The 27,103-nt window shown below is 39.8% G+C and overlaps 1 protein-coding gene across 4 annotated transcripts in view; it reads right to left on the minus strand.

The window, feature by feature from the left end:
* The window catches only part of RASGRF2 (Ras protein specific guanine nucleotide releasing factor 2), a 237,337-nt gene that overhangs the window by 146,555 nt on the left and 63,679 nt on the right, over window positions 1–27,103 (minus strand). For all 4 annotated transcript variants that reach the window (XM_025998231.2, XM_025998230.2, XM_072736877.1 and 1 more), the window contains exons 2-4: window positions 23,903–24,009; window positions 4,923–5,070; window positions 2,586–2,675 (exon numbers count right to left, since the gene is read on the minus strand). In XM_025998231.2, the coding sequence (XP_025854016.1) occupies window positions 2,586–2,675; window positions 4,923–5,070; window positions 23,903–24,009 (345 nt within the window). The remainder of the gene's footprint in view (window positions 1–2,585; window positions 2,676–4,922; window positions 5,071–23,902; window positions 24,010–27,103) is intronic.

Below are 27,103 nucleotides of genomic sequence, written 5' to 3' on the forward strand. Positions count from 1 at the left end.
GTTCCAATTTCCCAACATCCTCTTCAACATTTATGTTGTTTTTTTGATGGTAGTCATCCTAATGGGTGTGAGATATTTTAATAGGCACTGTTGTTTTGATTTGTATTTCTCTGATGCCTAGTGAACCTGAGCAGCTTTTCAGTGTATATGACTTCTTCAAAGATCATGTGTATGATTTCATCTTTGGAGAAATGTCTATTCAAATCCTTTGCCCATTTTTAAATCAGGCTATTTGATTTGTTGTTATTGAGGGTTTTTAGTAAGTTTAGAAAGTAAGTGTTAGACTTCAGCTCTTCTCACCCCTTCCATTTATAGATAAGTAAACTAAATTTCATGGTTAAATCACACAGGAAAGATGCAATCAGACTTGGCATTCTTTTACCGGCTTTTTGTTACTGCAAGGGTTCTCTCCCAGCCACATGGAGAAAACACATGTTAAAGATTTGCAATGGAGATTATTTTGTTAAAAGAAATGTGAAATATAATTAAAAATCAAATCTGTAAAAAACATGATAGCCTCCAAAACTGATCTGATTTTGATTTGAAAAATAACAGACAAACGTGAGAAAGTGCACCGATTTATGAATTTTAGCCAATGAGTCCAGTGGCTAGTGACACTGGTCCAGTGTCCAGGTAAATGCTGGGTGGTAACCAGACAAGTAGATGTCATAATCCTTAACCCAAGACTCTGCACTAACCTGCAGGGTAACTCTGAACTCTGGTCCTCCATTTTCTCACCTATAAAATAATGGACCAAAACAATCTGAAGTCCTTTCTTAATATAAAACAAAAACTACATGATAGTTTATTAGGGTCTATGATATCTATCTAAGTTGGCAGACTTTGCAACAAAGCAGGTTGCAAATCTACATATAATTGAAAACATTAAATCACTCCCAAATGTCCTTTTAGTATCATTGTTATTTGTTCAACACATTCTTATACTTTTTATTTTTTCCCTGCTATTTTACCCACATGGTCTAAATTATCATGCATATAAACAACTATTCTTCTTTTGCAATTTTAAAATTATTTGATTTACCTACCAATGTTGCCATCATACTGTCAATTTTCATGCAGGCATTCATACAGTTGCCATGCTTCAAATAATAAAAATCAATCACATTCTAATAGATTTATGTGGGGGAAGTTACATGCACATTATTTGGAGAGGTCTAATGGAAAGTTTCTGTATAATACAATAAATTTCAATTTTTGGTTCCTTGAAAATAAAAAATTATGTTGGCATTTGCCAAGATGAGACTAGAGAAACTAATTCATTTGAAACACCCATTTCCACACAGACATTAGGTTGATTGGGGCATGAAGAACAATAGAATTGTTTTTAAAACCTACTTAAGTTCAAAAACAGGATTTTTTTAAATTGCCTCTATTGAGAAATAATAAGGTAGAAAGTATAAAAAACATTTATCTTTACTCTTCCATTTAACAAAAGTACTTTCAAAATTCAACTTAATCAAATTTTGTATTAAATAAAATCTTTCCATTTACTTAGGTATTGCCCGCTGAGCAAAAGCTGGTATACTTATTTACTTACTTACAAGTTTCTATTAAAAAAAAGAACTGAAAATTGTACTTTACTGATATCTTTGTTTATAGTCAACTTCAGACTATTAAAATAAAGGCAATAATATTAATCTTGTATCACAACATCAACCAAATTCAATATAAAAAATTTTAAATTCTAAGAAAGAAATGGTGTTCCTTTCATTTTGTATTCCTTAAAAACTGAAAATATTGCAATGTAGTTCCAAGAAGCATCTGTATTTCAAACTCCAAGCAATATTTAAAGTTTTGTTACAACTTACGGGGAATAATTATTTAGCATGGAAAACAAGAATAAGAAAATTAAGATGAAATAAGATCTGAAGATGTGTATCCAAAGAAACTTCTTTAACTGTGACGCTTTTCACATAATGTTAACAAAGCTGAGTAGGTAATTTATAAGAGAATTAATATTATAGAACTCAAAACATAGATGACATAAATCAAACACAGTAGAATAGAGTTAGTACCAGTGTCTGGCTAATTGCAAAAGTTGTGCAGTAATGTATGATAATAAGGTAGAAAGATCTGCTGATTATGTAGATGTTAAACAAGAAAGAAACAACAATAACAAAACAAATCAGAGCAGATGTATTTAGTCAATCTTTTCATATGTTCAAAATAATTCTTTCTAAATAAGCACTTAAATCTAAAGCTAAAAGAAATATTTTTTAAATGTCATTTAAAAAACACTCCTCTAAAATATGAAAGCAGCACAAAATCAGGAGGTTCAATAGCACTTACTTAACCCAACTTGAGAACACTGCTGTCTTAGCGTCTGGTTTTTGGCATCCCTCCCACAGAGTCCGAAAGAGAATTCTCAGAACTGGAAAAAAATCTCAAGCTAAAACCTTTCCAAAGTAGCCATACCTGGATCACTCTGAAGGGCAAGTCTGAGAGCCATTAGAACAGATACACCAAGGTTGTTCTCAGCTCAGGGACAGGGTGGCAAGACACCACTACAGGACAGACAACTGATCACCATGCTTCCCCAAAGCCAGAAACCCCCAACAACCTACCTTTTTAATCTTCTTGATGTCTGGATCCTCATCTTCTTGATTGCTTTGGTAAGGCCGCATTCGTTCCTTGGTTTTATTAAGAGCGATAATCTATAATACAGAATCGGTCCATTTCATGATTTGGAAAATACCGGTTTATAGCCATAACTCATAGAAGTTATGTCTACAGGGAAGCTTATGAGATCCTCAGGAAACTTTTTATCCATCCTTTCTTCCTTTGGTGCTAAGGCAGGGGAAGCATAACTTCACCCCAAGCCTGTTTAGTGTTGCTAACAAAAGTGCTTACAAGAAGTGACTGTGAAAAGTGTGAAATAGGATTGGGTTAGGAGAAATGTTAGCCCAAAACTCGGCCTAGTGATAACTAGGTCAAGGCCTTTCTAGGAGCTGAGTAGCATGATTCCATTTTGCCTGATGGCAGCTGCCTGTAATGCCCAGTCTTCAAATGCAATGACACTCAAGCCAAAGCTCTTGCTTCCTATAATCAGCCTTCCAGGGACACAGAGAACAGCAGATTCACAGAATTCTTTGGGAGAATGGTAACTGCAAAGAAACTTCAGAGCCTTGAGATTGATCTAAGCCAACCAAGAAAAGGTGAAAAGATAAAAAGGATAGAAACAACCTGGGATCTCTTTGTATCTCCAGCCTAGTTATGTGGCCTGTGAGGGGCAATTCAGGATCAGATGGCCACGCCAATATACTTGGTAACAAAATTCACTAGACTACTGCTCAATTGCAGGTTCTTATAAAGGTAAATACCTCTTCAGATTTACTAACAAGCAGACACTTAAGAAGCTAAGAGTCATAATTGATTCCTCTGACTTGTCTTTACATTTTTGTCACCAATACCAAACACACATTTCTGCCATTTTCTGGCAAAGACATGGGAAAATACATAATAATAAATTATGGTTCCTGCCAAGCGGCCACACAAGACATACCTGCTACTGACAGTTTGGGGCTGCAATCTATATTCAGACTAAAATAGAATATAGTGAAGACAGATAAACATGCACAAATAAATATTGGGGAACACTGCTTGGTGCTGAGTTTCTCTTGTGGAGTAAATGCCAACCTCTTTCACTTAGCAGACAAGCATCTGCTCTAGCTTACTGTGTTAAGAAAGAACACAATAATTTTGTTTTAAATTACAGTGCCTGATATAGTCTTTTAAAATGCAGGTTTGTTAAGTTTTCTGTTGTTGTTTTCACTATATCAGATTTCAGGGTTGAACCGGGAAGTTAACAACACTAATGATATGGTGAACATGGTCTGCAACTTATCACCAGAGAAGCAATTAGATCCCAGGTGGAATCAGCTTATACTCGTTCTGTGAACTGGAGGTGATGTACACAGGCAGCAGGAGGTGAAAACCCTTCACAGGATTCAGAGTATGTCTTAGAGGAAAGTGTAAGGAAACAAAGAGGAAAACATTATCCAATGGCTATAAAAGTGACAAGAAAGTTACCAAGACGGAGGACTCTGAATTGTTCTGTAAGTGGATTACAATTAGTAGTAGGTTTCATTCTGTTCTATTCTTCTCTTTTGAAGCTAAGAAAATGCTAATGCATTCTAGTCAGGAAGGGGGAAAATCTTGTTTTCTACATTCCTCTTCAGTTATTCAGTTATTGATTGCTTCCCACAAGGAATAATAGGACAGCAAGGAAAGATACACTCAGGTTTCTATATACAGACAGAGGCACTTGTGTGCGTGGGAGGACCCAGGCCCACCTCCATGGCTGCTGACACCATGACCATCTTCTATTCTCACTTGGTACAATCTCACAATCTGGGCATGCTGGGCCTTGGAAGTTTACCTTCAGAGGGTAGGGGTAGAGGTGGAGGGAGGCAGAAATGCTAAATTTAGGAAAAAGTATGCTTCAACTCAAATGTGTTTTTCAAAATACTAGAGGGGAGAAAGTTGGACTCCTTACATGTAGAAGCAGGAATGTCCTCTAGATTTCATTTCTGGTCCTTCCTTAGTTGCCATCTGGGAGTTTATGACAGTTTATGACAGATTCAGTTACCATTACTACAATGGTCTACAAATGGCTAAATATTACAGTCGACTCTTGATTATCTGATCAAATGAAGGACATCAGGAGCACAAAATAATTAAAAAGCAGCATATTACTCTGGTATTTTGTTGTAGCATATTTACTCAGTCCTAACATAGATGAGATACCTTTCTAGCACAGATATGTAGTCTGACTATGTACATGTTGACAGCAAAGGAGCTAAGTTTGGGATTGAAATTTTACCCTGGTAGGCCTTATGTAATTATGAGGAGATGACAATAAATGTGAAACAACGGGGAAGAATCTATCAACTGGGAAGTACCTCTGATTTAAGTCTTTCAATTTCTGTATCTTGATCTTCAAGTTGATGCCGGAGCTGGTTAGCTGCAATTTTTTCTGTCTCTACGATCTGAACTAGATGAATGTACTTCTGCATTAACACTTCCCTCTCAATCAAAATGTCTGCATAACTTAAGAGAAAATGACACAGTTAGTCAATGAGATACTGTTCTACTGCAATTTCATATAGAACAGCATACACTATGCTTTAAAAAGAAACCATAAATGTAGCTTGTTGGCTAGCTCTACTTTATGTAAATATTAACCTCTGGCTGACATTTCATATCATTTAACTATATAGAATTTGAATCATCATTTTACATTTCACTAACTAAACTAAGAGTTCATTTAACTATATAGAATTTGGAACATTACCACCTTACATATCTTTTACTAAGAGTTCATTTAATGAATGGGTGCCACACACAATTTTACCATATAAGCTAGAAAAATGCAAAGGAAATCGATTGTTTTATAAAGAAATAGATGCATCTCCTTTAACAAAAACTGAAGTCTTTGAACTGATGATACACACTTGGTTTCCAGGGATGATATCCAAAAATGTTTCACTGGTAAGTCGCTAGCCAATCAGAGCAGACCTGCCAAGTAGAATGTGACCACCAGAATAGGCACTAGCTCAAAAGAACTATGAAGCCTATTCCGGTGACCATCAGCCCTGCCTGGCTCTCTTTAGTATTGTGAGACCACTGACATTTCTTTCAAAAATCAAAAGCAGCAAAAATTTCATTCTAAAAATAAGTGTAGATTCTTGGGCCCTACCACCATCAGCCTCACCTGTATCCATTCTTTTGGTCAAGTGTGGTAAAGGCAAAACTCTCTCTTAGATTGTTATTGACTATGCAATTCTGTAGCATCGGGAATTTTGCCTCTAGATCTTTTTGCACCATTTGAGACACTAAAATGTTTGTTCTTCCATTCACATAATCTTTCTCAAATTGCCTGATAATAGTAGTAACTAATAATTATTATTAAGTGCTTCAGATGTGCCATTTATATATTTTCATTTAATCCTCACAGCAACTCCAAGACACAGACTTTATCATCCCCATTGTACACAGAAAGATTTTAATCCTCACAGAGGTCACACAGCTAGTAGTTGGCAAGGCTGGAATCAAATCACCTTATGTTTGACCCTAAGCTCCTATTCTTAATCACAAGCTAAACTGTGTCTCTAATAAGAAATATTACACTGAATATGAACAAGAACTTTGTAGCAGACATGTCTTGAGACATCTGCTCAATCTTGTACTCACTTACCTCTTACCTCTTCTTTGAGAACTTGGGCCATAGCAGCCATGTTTATATCACAAAATCTGTCCTTATCACTACATTACACTAGACTAAAAAGAGATAACTGGCCCAAGCTAAACCAATTAGTCCTTTTTGGAATCTGGCCCTCTGTCTTTTGTCTATTTGCTTGAACTAATATGATATAAGCTTGGAAACCCTGGATACCATTGTTGGACAGCCATATTTGGCCATATCCATGCCAAATAAAGTGAGTCTGCTAAGAAAGAAAATAGGCAGATGTTTAAGAAAATAGAGATAAGAGAGATAGAAAGGTAATGCCTATTTGGGTTCTTGTCAGCTTTCTAGTTTCTGGTTCCACACCCTCATGATACCTGAATATATTTTTTATTCTTGGGTTCAGTGAGATACTACAATTTCTCTCTAACAAAGTCTCTGTAACCTAAACTAGTTTGAAATAGGTTTCTGTTACTTAGAACTTAAAGAGTCTTAAAATATTTCTAAAATCACAATTTTAGTTCAATTATCTCAACATCCTCAGCACTTACATCATGTGTGCTATTAGTGTTAGAAAAAAACATAGTGTCAGCAATATTTTAAAGTCTCTTCTTCTAAGAAATCACCCTAATAAAGTAGAAAGAAAGGCTGTATAAGTGTAAGTGGGAAGAGGGGAAAAAAAGGGCAGAGTCTTCATAGAATGTGCTTTTAGAAACTTTAAAAGGAGGAAATAATAGAACATGAGAATGTAGTTATTATAATAAAAATTCTGCCCTTTCTCATCGATTTTATTAGAACTATAACAAATTTATTGCAAATATATTAACTCAGTGTTAGATAGCAAGATGGCATTTTTTTCTCATAAAAAGTCCAGTCCATATTGTACAGCTGAGTTCATGCAGACTCATTACCAACATCTGTCTCCCTTCACTTCCAAGGCCCCACTGAAGTGCTAGGAAAATTATTTTCTGTTTAAAGAATGAAACCATAACAGCATTATAAAACAGGAAAGTATGCCATCAACAGACCAGAAGTTGTAAGAAATTCCATGAAGAGAAAAATCAAGTAGAATCAGAGTGGTGGGAAATTCAGAGTAGGGGAAGCCACACAAGGAGACACCTTGCATAAGCACAGGTCCCACCAAGGTGGCCAGAACTCCAAGCCTGGAGTCAACAAATTCAAAGAAATGGAGTAGGTAAGGGGGCAATCATTAGGGTCATTCATTAAACAAGTGCCTTTACAACATATGCAAGTTAGGCCTCTCCTCTTCCCAATTCCCAAAGTAAAGAAATAAAAGGGACAATTGGCAGTGACATGCCCTCAAGTCACAGCCCAAGATGTGCTCTCTGTAGAAAAGGGACCATCAACTGGTCTAATGAGGAAGCTCGACTCAGAGAGAACAGAGCTTGAATTTACATCAGACATCCACCGTAGACATAAGAGAACCAAAAAAAGGATCAGCACTAGAAGGGAATAGGAATGAAATACATATATTGTTTTTCTATTGTGAACATATTACCATGAACTCCCTGGTTCAAGACAACACATATTTATTATCTTACAGTATCTGTGCAAGCAAAGATCCAGGTTGTTTAGCTGAGTATTCAGCTCAGAGTCTCACAAGCTAACCATAATGGTGTCAGGCAAAGTGCATTCTCATCTGGAGGCTTGACTGGGGAAGAATCCACTTCCAAGTTATTCAGATTATTGGGAAATTCATTTTCTTGCAGGTATAGAACTCATGCAGCTTGCTTCCTCAAGGTCATCAGGAGAGCATCTCTGCCCCCAAGGAGGACCTCCGTCCCTCCATGAGGGCTTCCAAGGATTGAGTTGGGCCCACCCAGGAAAATCTTCCTTTTAATTAACTCAAAAGGATCTGATTTAGGACCATAATTATATTTGCAAAGTCCCTTTTCCTTTGTCAAATAATGTAATCTGATCAATAGAGTGACTATCTCAGTGTGCTTGTCATATAATAATGGCCAATAGCAAGTCACACATTCTACCCATCAACATACACAAAGTATGCCCTATTACCTGAAAAGGAAGCCTATATATAAGTGACACAGATGCAGAATAAACCCAGGCCAGCTACCTGGAATAACTCATAAGTTCCTTCATTTAGAAACAAAGATCACTAGAGTCTTGAAAAAAACAACCCAAAAAGAAAGACTTCTGTAGTAGGAAGCATCTAAGATAGCCCTTACTGATCCCTTCCTTCTGGTATTCATGTCCTTATGTAACTCCTCCTAAGTGTGAGCTGAACTTAGATGACTCACTTCCAAGGAATAGAATATGGCAAAAATGATAGAATGGCACTTCCCAGATCAATTTACGAGAAGACTCTGCCTTCCAGTTTGCTTGCCTTCTCTTGCCGTCTTGCTCGTTTGTCCTGAAGAAGCCAATGCCATGTTGTGAGCTGCTGTATGGAGCAGTCCACATAGACAGACACTGAGAGAAGCCTCAGGCCACCAGCAAATAAGGAACTGATAAGGAAGTGAATCTAGCTAACAATCATGTGAGTTAACTTGGAAGCAGATCCTTCCTCTTTTGAGTCTCCAGCTGAGACCACAGACCTGGCTCACACCTTGATTGTTGCCTTGTGAGAGACCTTCAGTCAGAGGCACCTAGTTAAATCATGCTTGGATTTCTGACCCACAGACACTGTGGAAGGACAATAAATTGCTCACTGTTTTAAGCATCATGGGGTAAATTGGCATGCCAAATGAACAAATAGAAAAGATACTAAAGAAACAAGGCCAATTCAAGCAATAGAGATGATCATCTTCAGAGAGATATGAAAGGATATTAGAGTCATAAGGCAAAAAGGGGCTGCTATAGAAAAGAAGTAACCAGATAACAGGAAGAGTTCTTGGAAACAAACAATGATTACTGAAATATTAGACCTCAGTGAATGTGCTAACTGATAAAACAGACATGGCTGAAAACTAAGCTAGATGGTTGGAGACATAAAGAACACTGAACAACAATAGCAACAAAAACACAAAGAGAATGGGGCACCTGCATGGCACAGTTGATTAAGGGTCAGACTCATGGTTTCAGCTCAGGTCCTGATCTCAGGGTTATGAGATCGAGCTCTGCACTCAGCATGGAGTCTGCTTAAGACGCTCTTTCTCTCCACCTGCCCCTCCCTCTGCTCATGCATGCACTCTCTCTCTCTCTCTCATAAATAAATAAATCTTAAAACACACACACACACACACATGCACACAAAGAGCTTAGAATTACAGAAGAAAGATTGAGCAACACTGAGTACAGATCCAAGGGCTCTAATATCTACCTTATGGGAGTTCCAGAAGGGGAAAAACATCTTCCCTTAACTGAACATGATACAGTTCAAGTAGAAAGGATAAAACAAATGCCAGACAGGATAAATGAAAACATTTCATACCCTGATTCACCCTGGTAAAAATATGAGAGCTCTAAGGATTATAAAGGCTTCCAAAGAGAAATCACAGTTTATCTAAAGAAAGCAGGAATCAAGATGACATACTTGTCATCAGTAACCTGGGATGCTAGATCACAGTAAAGAACTAAAGAGAAAGTATTTTGAACCGAAATGCTCACTCCCAGGCAACCATCAACCAACCAAGTGCCAGTTCAAGGCAGAAACAGTTTACTAGCAATCACATTTACTAAAGGAGAAAAATTATAAGGAGGCTTTCCAAGCAAACAAAACAGAAAAAAAGACAAAAGTTAACATCGAATGCAAGAATATAGGCCAGATGAAGTAACGGGAGCTAGAAAGAAGTTAAAAGTTCATGTATGCAAGATTCTCCTTCAAGAAGCAAGTATTCAATTGCATATGATTACACTTCGTTCTCTGTAGAACCAAACACCAGTTTTTATACTTTGGTACATTCTAAAACTATGGCTTTTTGTCTGAGTTCTTTATTGGTTTTTTTATTTTCAGAATCAAGAGACTTAATTCAATTTAGGAACGGAAGGTATTTAAAAGTTTATAAATAGAGAAGAAATAATAATGAAAGGAAAAAGCCTCAGGGTTAGTGGAAAGAAGAGAACAATAAAGACACATGAAAATGTCTAAATTTACTTATTTGTCATAGCAGAGATTCACTACACACTGCTCTAAACTGTTAAACAAAGAGAGTTAATTATATTATTTTAAGACAAACTCAACCAATTTAAAAGCCAAGAATATGTAAGTAACAAAAACAGAGGAGGTAAAGGGAGAGTAGGTAAAAGGTATTGTAAAAGTGTTAAATTCCTCATCTTTATAGCAAAGAGCCAATAAAAGGGCCTAAAATCATTAAGTCAAGAAGTTAAGGACATTAGAATATAATATATAAATATTAAAGAGAGGGGAAAGGATCTACTTAATCAAAGAAGTAAAAATCATTTGTCAAATTTGGTCAAGAGCTTTAAGAACAATAATACTCTGCACTGGCAAAGATATGACAAAATGGGCGCTGTGTACCAGAGCAAGACATTCTAGGAGACAGTATTGTAATAAGTATCACAACAGGCTAAAAAGTTCATATCCTTTGTCATAGTCATTTCAATCATAATAGTCTAACCCAAGGAAAATAGAGACTCCCACAAAGACATATAAAAAATCAGATGATCATTCATTAAAACAAATATAAGAAAATTGAAACAATCTAAATATAGATGCATATAGTATGGAAGTGGTGAAGCAAATAATAGTTACCTCTACACAATGGAATGATACAAGCCACTTAAAGTCATATTTTTAAAAAGATAGTTAACATAATGGAATATATTCAAGACCCACTAATAAATTAACAACAACAACAGCAAAAAAAAAAAACAATCCCAGGAGATTAAAGTAAATATAATTTGTACATGTACATGTGCTGGGGCAATTATAGATGATTTTTAAGTACTCTTTTTGTGCCTTCTGCATTTTCCAACATTTCTATATTAAGTGGCAAAAAGAAAATAAGCAGCTCCTAATGGCAATTATTTATTCTGTGAGGTGAGCTTACATAATATTTATTACTTTCTTTATATGTTCCTTTAGATGACTCCAAATCCACTCCAAACCCACTCTCCATTCAGTACTTATTGAATGTTCTTATGCACCCAGAAACTGTTCAAAGCTCCAGACACAGGAGTAAACAGAACACAGAAACAAAAAAAAAAAAAACAAAACAGTGCCCTCATGGAGTTTACATTGCAGTAGGGAGCAAGAGGCAATAAAATCAAATTTTAAAATACATACTATGTTACCTGGTAATTAGTACCTTAAAGGAAAAAGTGGGGTGGGAGTGGGGAGAGTAGGACAGAAAGTGGGGGAGATAAGGGTTACAATCTTAGGGTGTGAGAGAGGGTCTCCCTGAGAAGATGGTACTGAAGTGCTGACCTAAAGCTGTGAGCCATGTGTCTAGCTGGTTGGAAGAGTATTCCAGGTAGAGGAAATAGCATGTGCAAAAGCCCTGTGGTAGAAGCAGGCTGGGCTGCCTGAGGAAAAGCAGAATGGCCAGCTTACTGGAGGAGTAAGAAGAAGAGGGAACAGGATTCTAAAGCATGTAGAGCCCTGTAGACCAATATAAAGTCTCAGGTTTTCACCACAAATGAGATTCAGAGCTTTGATCAGAGGCATGTCAAGATCTGACATTTTAACAGGATCACACTGGCTGCTGTAATGGGAAAAGACAGTGGTGGGGGGTGAAGTGCCAGGGGAGAAGAAGGGAGGCCAGTTGGAGGCTCCACAATAATCTAGGCAAAAATGTTAAAGATTAGTTCAGCACCCGGCGTGGGACCTGGCACAAAATAGTCATTCAAATAAAAGTCATTGTCAAGTGGGAAAAAAAAAAAAAAGTCATCTAAGATGATTTGCTTTGCATGCTTTATTCTTCTTCACATAATTTTCATTTCTCAAAATTTTCAAGTCATTCCATTCATTTAATTGGTTCTCCCTAGTTTATTACTCTTACTGGAGCATCTACTTTACTTTGTGTCACAAAGCTTTCTTTATGCATCCTGTTAGTGAATGGATTATGACAAATCAACTCAAAATGCTTCCTTTCAACGTAAGAACTCTCAGAGCACTGGTATTTCTATTTTACTATATTTCCAATATATGTTCTATCTGATTAAGTTTTCCAGCTGCTCAATTTTTTTTTTAAAGATTTTATCTATTCATGAGAGACACAGAGAGAGAGAGAGAGGCAGAGACACAGGCAGGGGAAGAAGCAAGCTCCACGCAAGGAGCCCGATGCAGAACTCGATCCCAGGACTCCAGGATCACGCCCTGGGCCGAAGGCAGGCACTAAACCACTGAGCCACCCAGGGTTCCCACCCCTCAGCTACTCAAGTTTAAGAATTCCTGCCTATTTATTATTTATTTTTATTTTTAATTTTTTTGTTATTCTGTTTAACTCCACCAAGGGGAAAAAAATAGTCTCTTCACTGACAAAGGAAATAATAAAATTAAGTCACATAAATCAATATGATGATAGCCAAACTCATACGTCCAGTACCAACAGATGGCAGATTTTCAGTATATATATGAGAGTAAAACACTCATGTGTAATATTCATAATCAAAACCAGGACACCACTATTCCATATGGGACAAAAGGAAACATTCCAATGGAATCCTAGAGTCCAGAGAAGTACAGTATAAAATCATAAGCCTTAATTATTTTTACAGAAGAGTAAAAATTACATTAGCTTCATAAGGAATGGTTAAATGGGCCAGAACCTCATCCTAGTTACTTGAAGACATATTTGATAGCTAGCTAGCTAGATAGATAGAGACAGACAGATATAATAAGCTAGATAGATATGCTAATGAGATATAATGAGAACTGTAACAAAACCCAAACTGAAAATTTGTATTATAAGTGACTGAAGAAAAACTCCCACTAAGCTCCAGGATTATGCTCAATGTTATTGAGAATTCTCTTTGGAATCAGCATCCCTCATATCAGGGGCATCATGATGTCTTTGGGAACTGGGAAAAGCCAGTCCTGCCTGACAGCAGTGCAGTTGCCATCTAAATATTTGAGCACTGAGAGCAGCCACCTTATCTACACAAGACTGTACCTCCCTAGCTTTACTCATGGCCACTTCAGCATTACTATCATCCACTTTTTCTGGCCCTCAAATTTTCTTACATTGATAGCTCTACCCCACTGGCTAATCAATATTTATTAGGTGTCACAGTAGGGTGAGGGTCTAACTTATCACCCCTGCTAATCCCCACTCTTTACTGATTGACTCTTTTCTCCTATGCTTGTCCCTTTTACAATGAATGGAAACACAAGCAACTCTGTTAGAAGAGATAAAAAAGAGAAATAAAACGTAAAGACTAAAATTCTGTCTAAATATTGCTCCTTCTTTCCAGTTCACAGTGAGTAGCTCATTACTTAAACACCAAACTTCAGGATATACGGAAAGTTGTCAGTAACCCTTTCCAAAACACAATTAAACATAAAAAACAAGCAACATAAATATTGTTATAAGGTAATAGAACAGAAAGCCAGTAATGGTAAAATAATTACTTTGAGGCAGAGACATTTTAAGGAACACTTATTTCCAAAAGCAAATATATTTTATAGTACTATATTATAAAACTTAAGAAAATGTTTTATATCACATTTCTGTTGATGATTCGTTCCTAACTTTGACACTTCTATTTCCTTACAAATGTGCTTAAATAGTATCGGCAAAATTCTCTTTCTGATCACAAAAAATTATTTAGTATATTCATTAAATCCAAATGGATTAAAGGGGTTTGTAAGTTCTCATAATCAATTTCTACTACAAGAACTCTAAATAAAATGGCAATAGAGAGACACCTGGGGGGCTCAGTGGTTGAGTGGCTGCCTTCAGCTCAAGGCATGATCCTAGGATCCTGAGAACGAGTCCCACATCGGCTTCCCTCGAGAAGTCAGCTCCTCCCTTTACCTGTGTCTCTGGCGAATAAATGAATAAAATCCTTTTTTTAAAAAAAGCAATGGAAATAGGTGAGGATGTGGAGAAATTAGAACCTCATAAATTGCTAGTGGAAACATCAAATGATAACAGCCGCTATGGAAAATTAGTTTGGTGGTTCCTCAGAAAGTTAGACCTGGAGTTAACATATGACTCAATAATTCAACTCCTAGATACACCCAAGATTTTTCAAAACATATGTCCACTAAAATGTGTACACAAATATTTATATCCAAATGTTCAACAATGGTAAATGGATAAACAAAAGGTGGTACGTTCATACAATAGTATTGTGCCATAAAAAGGAACAGGGGACCGATTATGCTACAGCATGGATGAACTCTGTTAACACTGCGAGAAGTAAAAGAAGCCAGACACAAAAGGCTATATGATTCCATGTATACAAAATGTCCAAAATGAGCAAATCCATAGGCACAGAAAGTAGGTCAATGGTTGGCTAGGACCAGGGAAAATGGGGAGTAGGGAGTGAATACTAACAGATATTGGGGTTCTTTGCAGGTGTTGGAAAGGTTCCAAAATTAGATACTGGTGGTGGTTACACAACCTGGTGAATATACTAAAAGCCATTAAATTGTATGATTTAAAATGGTAGGTTTTGGGCAGCCAGGGTGACTCAGCAGTTTAGTGTCACCTTCAGCCCAGGGTGTGATCCTGGAGACCCAAGATCAAGTCCCGCATCAGGCTCCCTGCATGGAGCCTGCTTCTCTCTCTGCCTCTGTCTCTGCCTCTCTCTCTCTGTGTGTGTCTCTCATGAATAAATAAATAAAATCTTTTAAAAAAATAATAAAAATTAAAAAATTAAATGGTGGGTTTTATGAATTTTTTAAATATTGTTTTTTTAAAAACCAATGGGACAACCTCCCCACCAAAAACAGTATTTGTACTGCGCTATAATTCAAAAACTTTCTGCCAAAAAAAAAATGCCATATATATAAGAACAAGACCAAAAAAATGGTGCTAGGGGATCTATAAGAAATACAAGGAGATAATAATATCTTTGTCATACAAAGAGCTCATAAACAAACTGATGAGAAACACACCAACAGAAAAAATGAGGAATGAACATGAGATGATAATTCATATAGGAATCACAAATATTAACAATAGCAAAAAATAGCCAATTTCACCAATAATCAAGGAAATGCTCATTACAGCAAGATACCATTTTTTATCCCTCAATACATATAATACAGATATTTAAAAAATGATTCCAGCTTTCTCATGTCCTAGTGGAGGGAGATTAAACTGGTACACACATTTCTGAAAAGCAATTTGTCTCTGTGCCAGGAGCAGCAGATAAGAGATGAGCAGTAGAGGTCTGCTTTGAAGGAATTCAGGCTGCCAGAGAGAAAGAGACCTAAACAAATCAATGCAATAATCCTGCAGGGGCTTGAAAAGAAATAAGGGGTTACAGTGGAGGCTCAAAGAAGGGAATGGTCGGTCCTTTCTCCAGTGGGAGGAAGGGGACCAGGGAAGGTGATGCAGAGCTGAGTCCTGAAGGGCAGGTCTGTTAGACTGAAGGGGACACGCCAGCACATTCGAGTTCCTGGGTGTGGTCCTACAGCTACAATCCAGGACACAGAGGATGGGTGGGGTAAGAAGTTCACAGAGGTCAGCTCAGGAGGAGCCTTGCTTGGACCGGATCACTGAACCCCAAGTTCTAGGATATAACAAATATCGGTCGAATGAATACAATGTTTTTTTCTTAAAAGCAACGTGAATCATGATGCTATTCTCTCCACTCTTGGATCTCGTTAAGATTTTCTATAGTAAAAAGTAAATGGAATTTAATAACCAAAAGAGCTAACAGGAACCCTGGAGTCCTTCCAGGAGCAGATGTTCTTTTCAGAAAGGACACTCCGGTGCCCTATGGAGAAGGGATTAGGAGGCAAACATTGAAGAGAGACAGGTGAGGTGGCTGAGCAGTAAGCCAGGCAACCACCGTGGACATGGAGAGGAATACAGACCAGATGTTTCAGGGCTCAAATCCACAAGGGGCTGAATGGATGTGAGCAGTGGGGGCAAAGGGTGAAGGATGGCATTCTGCTGGCTGGAGTGGCTGAGGGTACATCTACAAGAGACTGTACCCTGGTACAAAGAAGGGGACAAGAAGGGGACAAGGAGAAAAACAGGAGTTTGGACTCAGTGAGTGTCAGGTAACTGGGCACCCAGGGGGAGAGGGCATGTAGATAGGTCAGCATAGAAAGATGACTACATAATAGAGGCAATACATCTTGCTAAGTACACAAGCTCTGCAGTTAGCCTGCCTGGATCTGAATGTCCACTCTGCCACTTATTGCCACTTAGTAGGCTGGTGGCCTTCGGGAGGTCATTTCATCCTCTAAGACCCCAGACTCCATGAGAATAGTACCAGCAACTTCATGGGCTGTGGGATTGTTTAGTGAAAAGAGTACACAGTGCAGTTACCATGGTATCCAGTAGAGCAAAAGCGTGGGGAAAGGGTGGCTCCATCCACCTGGTGGCTGCTGGTGAGGAGAGAAAGGCGCAAAGGGGCAGAGCAGTGGTGTTAACAAAAGGGATAGAGCATAAGGAGCAGTGAAAGAAGGAGAAGAAATGGTCAAAGGAGTAGAAGGAGAACCAGGAGTGAGTGATGTTGTAGAAGAAAAAGGAAAGATAATTTCTTTCTTTTTTTTTTTTTATTTATTTATGATAGTCATACAGAGAGAGAGAGAGAGAGGCAGAGACACAGGTAGAGGGAGAAGCAGGCTCCATGCACCAGGAGCCCGACGTGGGATTCGATCCCGGGTCTCCAGGATCGCGCCCTGGGCTAAAGGCAGGCGCCAAACCGCTGCGCCACCCAGGGATCCCAGGAAAGATAATTTCAAGAGAAGATTCAGGTCTTTATATAACAGAGGTTAAAAAAACAAAACAAAACACCTCCAAGTTAGTAAGAAAGGAAGATTGAAAATAATGTGAATAGTAAATAAAGAGGTTGTAATCATATAATTTACCTGCCTATCTTATGTACCCATCTTACCTATTTATCTAATGGATATGAAATACGTAGAAAAAACGGAGCACAGGATTGTTACTAGGAAATACCTTTGAGGAAGTAATTGGGCGTGGGGAATGGGGCCAGGGAAGGACCAGCATACGAGTAAGTGCAAACTCTAACTTTTTACTCTCTCTGCTTGTCATTGTTTGAATTTCCTTTCTTTTAGACAGCTTGGATTTAGACTATTTGTGTAGTAAAACCTAAGTATTAAATATAACTGTGAAGCTGGAGTTATATAAGGAAAGAAAAGCTTCGGAAAGGCATGGTCAACTCAGGTGGGGACAGACACCCATCACGAGGGGCTGAAAAGGGAGCAGCCCAACCACTCCTTCAGAAAGGCCTGGCTGCGAGCAAGAGAGGGCAGCTGGAGGGAGGATGCAGGCCCAAGTTGTGGGGGTTTTTTTATTTATTTATTCATGAGAGACACAGAGAGAGGCAGAGACCCAGGCCAAGGGAGAAGCAGGCTCCATGCAGGAAGCCCAATGCAGGACTCGATCCCAGGACCCCCGGGTCACCACCGGAGCCAAAGGCAGGTGCTCCAGCGCTGAGCCCCCCAGGCATCCCAAGGGAAAGACTTTCATGTTTTGGCTTAAGGTGGGAGAGATTCATTCAAGGAGAATCCGAGAATACAGGAAAAAAGCCAAAGGGGGGCTGGTAGGCAGATGGGAAGTGTGAGCAAGCCAGGGGGTAAGTGCTGGAGCAAGGGAAGCGGAGGGAAGGGCTGAGGGCAGAAATCGGCCTCAAACTGAGCCAGCCCCGTGGCAGTGGCACCCCGCAGGTGGCTGGGCGCTGCACACAGGACATCTGTCCTGCAGGTGCGTGGCCGCTCCCTGGGCCGTGGGAGCAGAAGCAAAAGCGCCGGGAGGAGTAGGAAGCAGAACCGACAGATGAACCTATTAACAGAGGGCTGCACAGTAGGAAACTCAAGGCCACCTCTTCCCTGTAGAAAACAAGTTCTAGGATCTCATCAAGTGAAACCGTGCATTGTTCTCAGACACCTTATCCCTCCTCTCTCCTGTTGCGCTTTGCAGGCTCTAAGGAAGAAAGCGTTGAAGTCTCTCTTTCATCCTGTCAAATCTGGAGGCAAAGGACCAACAGAACTTCTTAGTAAAAAAAACAGATGTATCTCAAATGAACAAAATCTACACCTTCCGCTTTGAAGTAGTGATAGTCTTGCTCCTACAAGAAGAATACAAAACATGGCTTCAGGATTGCTTGAGGCTATAACATTACTGCCCATGTCTGATTTTCTAGCCCTGTCATTTCCCTGTGATACATGAAGCTCTTTCCACTTGTCTATGTAATCACCTTTTTTTCTGATTTGTAGGGGATTTCTCCATGCACATTCTATAAAGAGCTGATTTTATGGGGAGGATGTGATACGCAGTGTGGCCTTTATAGTGATAGACAGATTTTAGACATTTCCCTCTAAATTAAGCCTCTGTCCAAGTAAAAAGGATGAGGTTATAGGCACTGGGTGTTTGGTACAGTCACTATGTTGGGGCATGTGGTTGTGTATGTTGTGTGTTGTGTGTGTGGTATATGGTGTGGGGGAGGGGAGAGCAGATGGGGGGGTGGCACGTGTAGAGAATGAACTACAGGCTGCCTCCGGCATATGTGATCAAAAGGACTACAAGTGAAAACAGACCCAAGTGGATGAATCAGGGCTTTTTTAAAAAAAAAAAAATTATTTATTTATCCATGAGAGACACACAGAGAGAGGCAGAGACACAGGCAGAGGGAGAAGCAGGCTCCACGCAGGGAGCCCGACGTGGGACCCGATCCTGGGGCTCCAGGATCAGGCCCTGGGCCTGGGCTGAAGGTGACGCTAAACCGCTGAGCCACCCAGGCTGCCCCAGGGCTTTCTTTAGAGGGCAAGAGGACAAGACTTAACTGGAAGATAAGTCTCTCTGCTCATCAAATTCAGCACTGACAGGGTGCAGGAATGGGTTATGTCAAGCCCCTCCCAACCTAAATTATGACGTGAGCTTTTCAGAATGGAAGCACGATGCCCAGTTCCTTTTCACTCGCAAATGTCCTCCCCACTGAGAAGAGTCTAAGATTCACCTGCCACAGGCACACACACACCAAGAGGATGGAGGAGAGTCAAGATGTGGGGTTTGAGCAGAATTGCAGTTCAAAAAATTAGAAAGCAGGCAAAAGACACAGTAGGCCCGTCTCAAACACAGAAAGCATAAGTCATAATTTTGCAGGAAGACAAAAAAAAAAAAAAAAGCTGCAACATTCCGTGGTGCGCTGTACCAGGCACAATAGTCTCTACATCTCCAACTTTTCACAAGTCGTCCTCTAACCTCAGCTTTGGTAGAAACCCAAAGCCAGCTTTCCCCTTAGAACACACCTTGCTTCTCTAGTAGCTTCTGATACACATTTTCTCATATCTTGCACAGCCAAGGGCAAAGGAAGCCCTCAGAATGGCTCCTGACTGCCCCTTCCAAGCAAGTAAACTCTCCAATTCCCCACAGAGGCCCTTCCTGACCTGTGCTCATCGTCTCTGCCCCACAAACCTGCTTTCCTCCATCATCTCTTCCCCCAGGAAGTGACACTATCCATGATGGGGGGCCTGAGAGATGTGTAGGCTAGCACCCTGATCTAATACCACCTGCATCCAGGTGGTCACAAAGTCCTGGAGGAAGTCTATCTTCCACTGCATCTCTGGAATACTTTCCACTTCTCTTTTCTTAACTGTCATAGCCCGGGGCTTTTGGGTCTTATGCTTAGACCAGAATGGGCAGAGTTTTGGTACCTCTACCCACCTAGCTCCTCTTCCCGGTCATAACCACCTTCTAACTGCTGAGGCTTTGCTTGGTCAGTGTTCCAGCAGATGAAAAGTTGAGAAAAAGTGCTGTGGATGCTGTCTTTAAAGCCAATGAGACCTACGGACCCACAATCAACTCAGTCAATGTTTTTGACTGTCCTAATGTCAAGGACTAAATCAACCATAGTGGAGAGATATGACCAAGAGGAAGACAACAAGAAAAAAATCAGGTTATTAAGAGTATCCAAAGTTCCATACTCAACTACCAAACCACTTATGGAATAAGCATAGATTTTAATGCCATTAAAATGCTCTGGCCTCACCTCATCCAGACAAAAATAAGACCGAGTCTTGCTAGCAGCTTCCCATGAACTGGTGCCAATAATATGTGATGGAATGATATTTTAAATGTGCCAGTGTTCTAGAAATGTAGTATTGGCCAACTTCAAGAAAAACTGTAAAACAAGCTTTCTGGACCCTGTCAGAGCTTGGAAATGAGAATATAATTTCCAAAAAGACTTTCCTTGAATCTCATCTAAGGGAGAAAATATGCAACTCAACATCCCGGAAAATGACCCAGAGATCCTCTCTGAAGGCAAACTGGAGCAAGTAGATTCAGCTCTGAGGTAGAAAAGCCAGCAGCAAGAATGTGATTTTCATGGCACGCAAGGACAGCAGACCCAAGCCAGTACTGAGAAGACAACCCAGGAAAATAGCAGAGACCAGGAGAAAGATTCTGAGTGTTTCTATGTAGTGTTGGCAGGACACTCAGAAAAAAACTAGTTTCAGGCTAAAATAGTCATCAGTTAATCAAAAGCTCAGACTTTAGCAAAAAAAAGAAAAAAACCTCAGACTTTTAAAAACAGAGATTAATAAAACCATAGAACATTTTCTATTTAAGCAGTAGCACCAAATTAATGACATCAGACTGTCCTCTAAAGGTGAAATATTTAGTCAACCAATCAGTTGTGTAATTAGCACAATGCCAAGCAAAACTGGCTGACGAACACCTTCTCTGAATCAGCTTCATTAACTTTCTGGCTCTGTACATGTATGAATGGTCAGAATGAATTTCACAGATCAAAGTTTACACCAAAAACTCAACTTAAACTTAAATGAAAAAATTGTTATCTTCCCTGATTTATAAAACAAAAAATTTAAGACGCAACTCAATGCAAAAAATCAAATATAAGAACTGAAGTATAAAGCAGTCTGTTTAAAAAGAAGTCATCAAAGAATCCAGTTCTGGGCCGTAAATCAAAAGAAGAGCAAATTTAATGGACCAAAAAAGTCAGGACATTAAAAAAAATCAATTATTAACTAAGTCTTCAAATCCACAAGAGAAGAGAATTTTGATCATTTGATCACCTAAACCACTAAAGTGGTTTCTAAAGTCTATGTTTCCTAACAAGACCAAAAGTGCCCTGCTTTTGATCATGTGTCAATCAATACCAAATACTGACCCACACCCCTATGTATGACAAAGTTCTCATGGCAGAGGAAAAAAAACTTATTTAAAATCTTTTTTTAATTTATTTTTTTATCTTTATTTTTTAATTGTATTTATTTATTCATGAGAGACACACAGAGAGAGGCAGAGACACAGGCAGAGAGAGAAGCAGGCTCCATGCAGGGAGCCCGATGTGGGACGTGATCCCAACCTGAGCTGAAGGCAGATGCTCAACTGCTGAGCCACCCAGGCGTCCACTTAAAATCATTTTTGAAGTAATGCATACTCTGTATTTGGTCTACCACAGTATTTGCTTGGCAACTACAAAGGTAAGGTATTTACTAAAAGTATCTGACTTTTCTGGAATGAAAAAAGAGGGGAGAGCAAACACACATGTTTTAAGTTATTTACTCATTTTAATTCCCAGGTAGATAGGAATTACACAGAGATTGGGTCTAGAAAGAACACAAAGGTGCTACTTTTCCAACTCGATACTCCTTTCACCTTTGAAGACCTGACCCTCTTTCTATAGCCAGTCGTTGTGCCTTACAGGAGATCCCTGAGCAAAACCGTCAGACAGAAACAATGAGAGAAAAAACAGCTGAACCGTGTGCCAGGGCCCCTCAGAGAGCAGCCTTTGGTTGCCAACCCTGTGCATCTCAAAGAAAGATTTTGAGGAGGAGGAAGGAAATGGAATTGAAATATTTTGCAAATAACATCCTCAATTCTCAATCCTGACCTTACATGAATCTATCTGCATTCTGAATAGAGGAAAAGAAAAAAAAAAATAGAAAAGAGGAAGACTCAGGAGAAAAAGATGAGAATGAAGACAGGTACGATCCAAAACACTGGCTACAGGCTCTGGAGTCAGACTGATTTGGGTTCGAAGCCGAGCTCTGCAGCTTAACAAATTCATGTTAGATGTTGACCAATCTGCTTAATAATCATGAGCCTTTGTCTTCTCATCTGGAAAGTGGGTAGTTGTGAGGAATAAGTAAGGTATGTAAAGCACTCAGCGTGCTGCCTGCCACAGAAGAGGTAGGTAGGTGGTCAATATAAAGTAGTTGAAGAAAAAAGAGGGGTGGGGAGGGGAAAAGGGGGAGGAGATTTCCAGAGACAACATCTCAAGGGTTCAAGAAGAGTCTAAACTCAGAACAAATGCTCCATCCTCGTTATAGTCAACCTGAAAGTATTTCTTGGTCACCTACTACATAATTAGCACTGTGCTTTGTTCAGAAATGAAGCGGCCTCTTCCTCACTCAAGATACATACAATCCAGCTCAAGACACAGAAATCACACATGTGAACTATGTAAAAACAAACAAACAAACAAGCCCTAAATTGTACTAGACCATTCAATATTCTACGTGCAGTAATGCAAGTGCTAGAGTGGTTTGGAGAAGGAGGCCCCGAGGGCTCCTTGTGAGGGGCAGTTACAGGGACGGGGAGGGAGAGGCAAGATGGGGCACTGAGGAGAAGCAGGGGGCCTGTCAGGTGAAGGAAAAGAAGCTGTGCCCAGCAGAGTTCTTGCCACTGAAGCACCTGGGAGATGAACAGGGAGCTACAGAGTCACCCGAGATGGACAGGGAGGGGACAGGCAGGCAAGCAGCGAGATGGGAGCCATATGAAGCAAAGATGGACTGGGCTAGGACGCCCGGGGTGGCTCCGTGGTTGAGCATCTGCCCTCAGCTCAGGTCGTGATCCTGGAGTCCTGGGATCGAGGCCCACATCAGGCTCCCTGCATGGAGCCTGCTTCTCCCTCTGCCTGTGTCTCTGCCTCTCTCTGTGTGTCTCTTATGAATTAAAAAAAAAAAAATGGACTGGATTTCAGAAATGAATTTGAAAAATAAAAGAGAGGGAACTGCCTGGGTCTCTTTCAGATTTCTTCTTGTGTGAGGCCGAGTGTGTTCTTTCTACCTTCCTGGTATTTCTTAGGAGGAAATAAAAGCATGGTCTTCTCTCTCCCTGGATAGAGTCAACATCACCCTTTTTGATAAGCAGCATCACCCTTTTTGATAAGCACCTGTTTTGTAAACCCAGGGCAGGGTTTACAAATGTGAGCTTGGCTGCATCCATATCCCTGGCTCTGCCACTTAGCAGCTGTGTGACCTCGGACAAGCAAACTAACCTTCCCGACCTCCCTTTCCTTCTCTGTAAAAGGGGGTAATTATAATATTCACTCTCAGATTGTGGAGAGGATAAGCAAAATCAATACATTTAATAAATTCCTTAATTGAGAAGCCCTCAGAGGAGCACCTGGCACATAGGAACAGTCCACCAAAGTGACCTATTATTATTATTGTTGTATCTATTACTTTTCACTGTTAGCTAGAATATGGCCATAGAAGGCTCAGAGAATCATCTCGCACATGACTAATGAGGAGGTACCAAGGGATTGCAAGTTCTTCCAAAACTACAGCCAACAGTGAAAAACCCCAATGCGAGAGGCCTGGCCAGTTCAGCGTCACAAGAGGATTTGAGCCCCTACCTGGCTTGGTGAATGGCCTCCATCCACTCTTTACCGTCCTGCTCCTCCTCACAGCGCAGCTCCAGAGGTTTCTGACCTTCATGGCCAAAAAGAACGGTAAAGTAGTACTGGAGAGAAAAACAAAGTTTAGTTTTAGTTTTCGAGCATGACCATAAAATACAGTTATTTCCCTACATGGGTCTATGTTTTAAAAATGCATCAGCATTATGTAAATCCTATTTCAAAACGTAATATCACTCCTAGTCCACTTGGCAATAACTTTGCACCTAGAAGACACAATAGGTTGCATCTTAACACCCTCTGTAAGAGTCAACCCACAACACCTCACTAGATATGGAAAAGGTAATTTGATAAGACTCTACACAGACACACAATTAAAATTCCTTACTGAAATTTCTAAACCTAATAAAAGATACCGAGCAAAAATTTACTCAGTGTAAATGAGTAAATTTCACCAACATTTTACCCATTGGTGTACAGTATAAGCAGCCCTTCTAAGATCAAAAATAAAAAGATTGCAGTTATCAGTGCTTCTATTCACTAATTCTACCTGGAGGGCAGTATAGAAAAATGAAGGGAAAAAGGCACAAGAAAAGGGAAGGGGAAAAATTTTTCACAGCTGATAGGCCTATACTAAAAGTTCATTGAGAAACTATTAGAATAAGAGCAGTGGACAAAATTGTTAGATATAAAATCAATACACAAAAATTTATTGCACTTTGGTATAATATCAACAGACTCAAAGCTTAATTTTGAAAATACAGCATTTGTAACAACAAATACAATTAACTTAAGGCTAAATCTAAGAAAATGTGTTTATCATCTCTATTAAGTAAATTAATCTATAATTTCATCAGTCTTTATTTTTGGTAGAATTTGACAAACTGAATATGAAATCTGTGCCTGGGGAGAAGCTTTCACTTTAAACCAGTCTATTTGAGGTCGGCATATTAATTACCAAACTGAGACTGTCTGGAAAGGAAATGTGACTGGCGAGTTTTTTTTTTTAAGATTTTATTTATTTATATGAGAGAGAGAGAGAGAGAGAGAGAGAGAATGAGCTGAGGGGAGGAGCAGAGGGATAGAGAGAAGCAAAGTCCCTAAGCAGGGAGCCTAACATGAGGCCTGATCCCAGGAGTCTGGGATCATGACCTGAGCCAAAGGCAGACACCCCTGGCAAGCTTTTTATTATACGAAAATGATCAGAAAATAGACTGGACCTACCCAGGATGTCTTCCTAGGGCATAAAAAGAACCAGTGCCACAATGCTGCTCTAAGGGCGAGCCAAAGCCAGAGTTCTTTCTTTCATCCCACCTTCCCACTCACCCCCAAAGTTTTGTTTATTCAGTGTGACAGTTATGTACTCACTTTCTTCAAATGAATGTAAAAACTTCGGGACAATAATCCTAGAGATAAGAATTTCCAACTTAAGGGAAAAGAGAGAGAGACAAACCAAAAAACAGTCTCTTAACTACAGTGAACAAACTGATGGTTACCAGGAGGGAGGTGGGTAGGGGAATGGCTAAATGGGTGATGGGGATTAAAAAGGGCACTTGCTGTGATGAGCACAGGGTGACACACAGAAGTGTTGAGTCACTCTATTGTCCACCTGAAACTAATACCACACTGTATGTTAACTCACTGGAATTAAAATTAAAACTTAAGAAAAACAATTTTCAGCACAATTTTACAAAAAAAAAAAAAAAAAAAAAAAAAAACTGACTAAGAGACTTCTCAGGTTACCTGAGCATAAATCATCAGTCCACTGAGGACTCTGAGTCATGCCTGTGCGATAATCCACCACGCTTCCCACGGACAGCCCTAAGCCCCATAAATGGCAAGCTGTCTTTAGTTCTTAAGCCTCTTGTCCAGCCAGAGGACTAAATGCTAGGAACCAGGGGGCAATAACTTGATGAAAAGGCCACAGAGAATGAGAAGAATTGAGTTTAGCACGGTATTCAATAAAGCTCCACTTAAATTTGAGAGGAAAAAAAGTTAAAACTCAATAATATAACAAATCAGTGTCTTAAAGGTCAATCCTGTAAGTGATGGCATTTCAGTAACTGCTGGCTACTGTCCAAGCCCAGGTGTCCAGTCGAGAGAGAGGAAACGCTCAATGAACTGGCCCAATCTACTGAAAGGCTGCAACCAGGCCCTCGCCAGCAACTGCTACTCTGAAACCCAATTAAAAGTCACCTTTCAAAGACAGCAAGGCAATTATATTAGCAGAATGCATGCAAAGGTTAGGCCATGTCCCATGGCATAACGATGACGGCTTTGAGGCGCACAGGTTGCATTTCCAGGAGTTCACTTAACAAATTTGGCTCAACTACAAAAAATTATGTCTTTAAATTCGGCATCTACAATGACAGTGAGTTTCTCTTCCTTTTCTCCCAAGATATCCTCACCTGTCGTCCAAATTGATTTCTCCAGGCAGATTCTCTCCCAGGTGCCAGCCCCATATTTCTCCTATAGACAGCATTTCAGTCAGATCCAAAACTGAATTCATTAACTTCCCTCTCTTCCTTCTACCCCCCCAAGCCTCCTCCTCCTCCCGTCTGCCCACACAACTATTCCTTCTCCTCTTGTCTTTTCTCTGTCCAGTGAATCTTTATTCAATGGTTGCCCCAACTAGGCACCCCAAAGTCCTCTTCAACTCCTCCTCATCACCCTCACATGTGGTTTCACCAAGGCTCTCTTGGAGGACTCTCTTCTGGCTGGTGCCGGCTGTAGTCTGGTGGTGTTCTGGTTCTGCTGCACTGCAGCTGCACCAAGGTATCCCTCCCACAGGAAGACGGGCTCTTTCCTCAGCCTCATGCTACGGAGCACCACGGGTGTGAATCCTGACCCCAAGTGGTAACTCAAGAACTTGGGCAAGTCACACTACTTTTCTGAGCCTGAGCTTCTTCCTGGGCATAACAAGGACAAGGACAAAGACCTTACGGGATCAAATCAGCTGACGGGCAGCATTCGGCACACAGTGGACACTTAACAAATGTAAAGTGTATCTTTGTCATGACACACCTTGTTTCTTCTTTCATCCCCAGCCTCTTCTCCACCTACAAGTTCTTACCAAACTTTCATGACTCGTGTCACTGAAATGTCAATCCTCTGAAATCCCTCCTTGGCATCTTCTAGCAAAAAAGAGTCACTCTGTCCTCTGGGTCTTAGTAACCCCGTGTACCCTCTTCTCACATCCTA

The sequence above is a fragment of the Vulpes vulpes genome, chromosome 14 (genome assembly GCF_048418805.1).
Source record: "Vulpes vulpes isolate BD-2025 chromosome 14, VulVul3, whole genome shotgun sequence".
In the NCBI taxonomy this organism is placed as follows: domain Eukaryota; kingdom Metazoa; phylum Chordata; class Mammalia; order Carnivora; family Canidae; genus Vulpes; species Vulpes vulpes.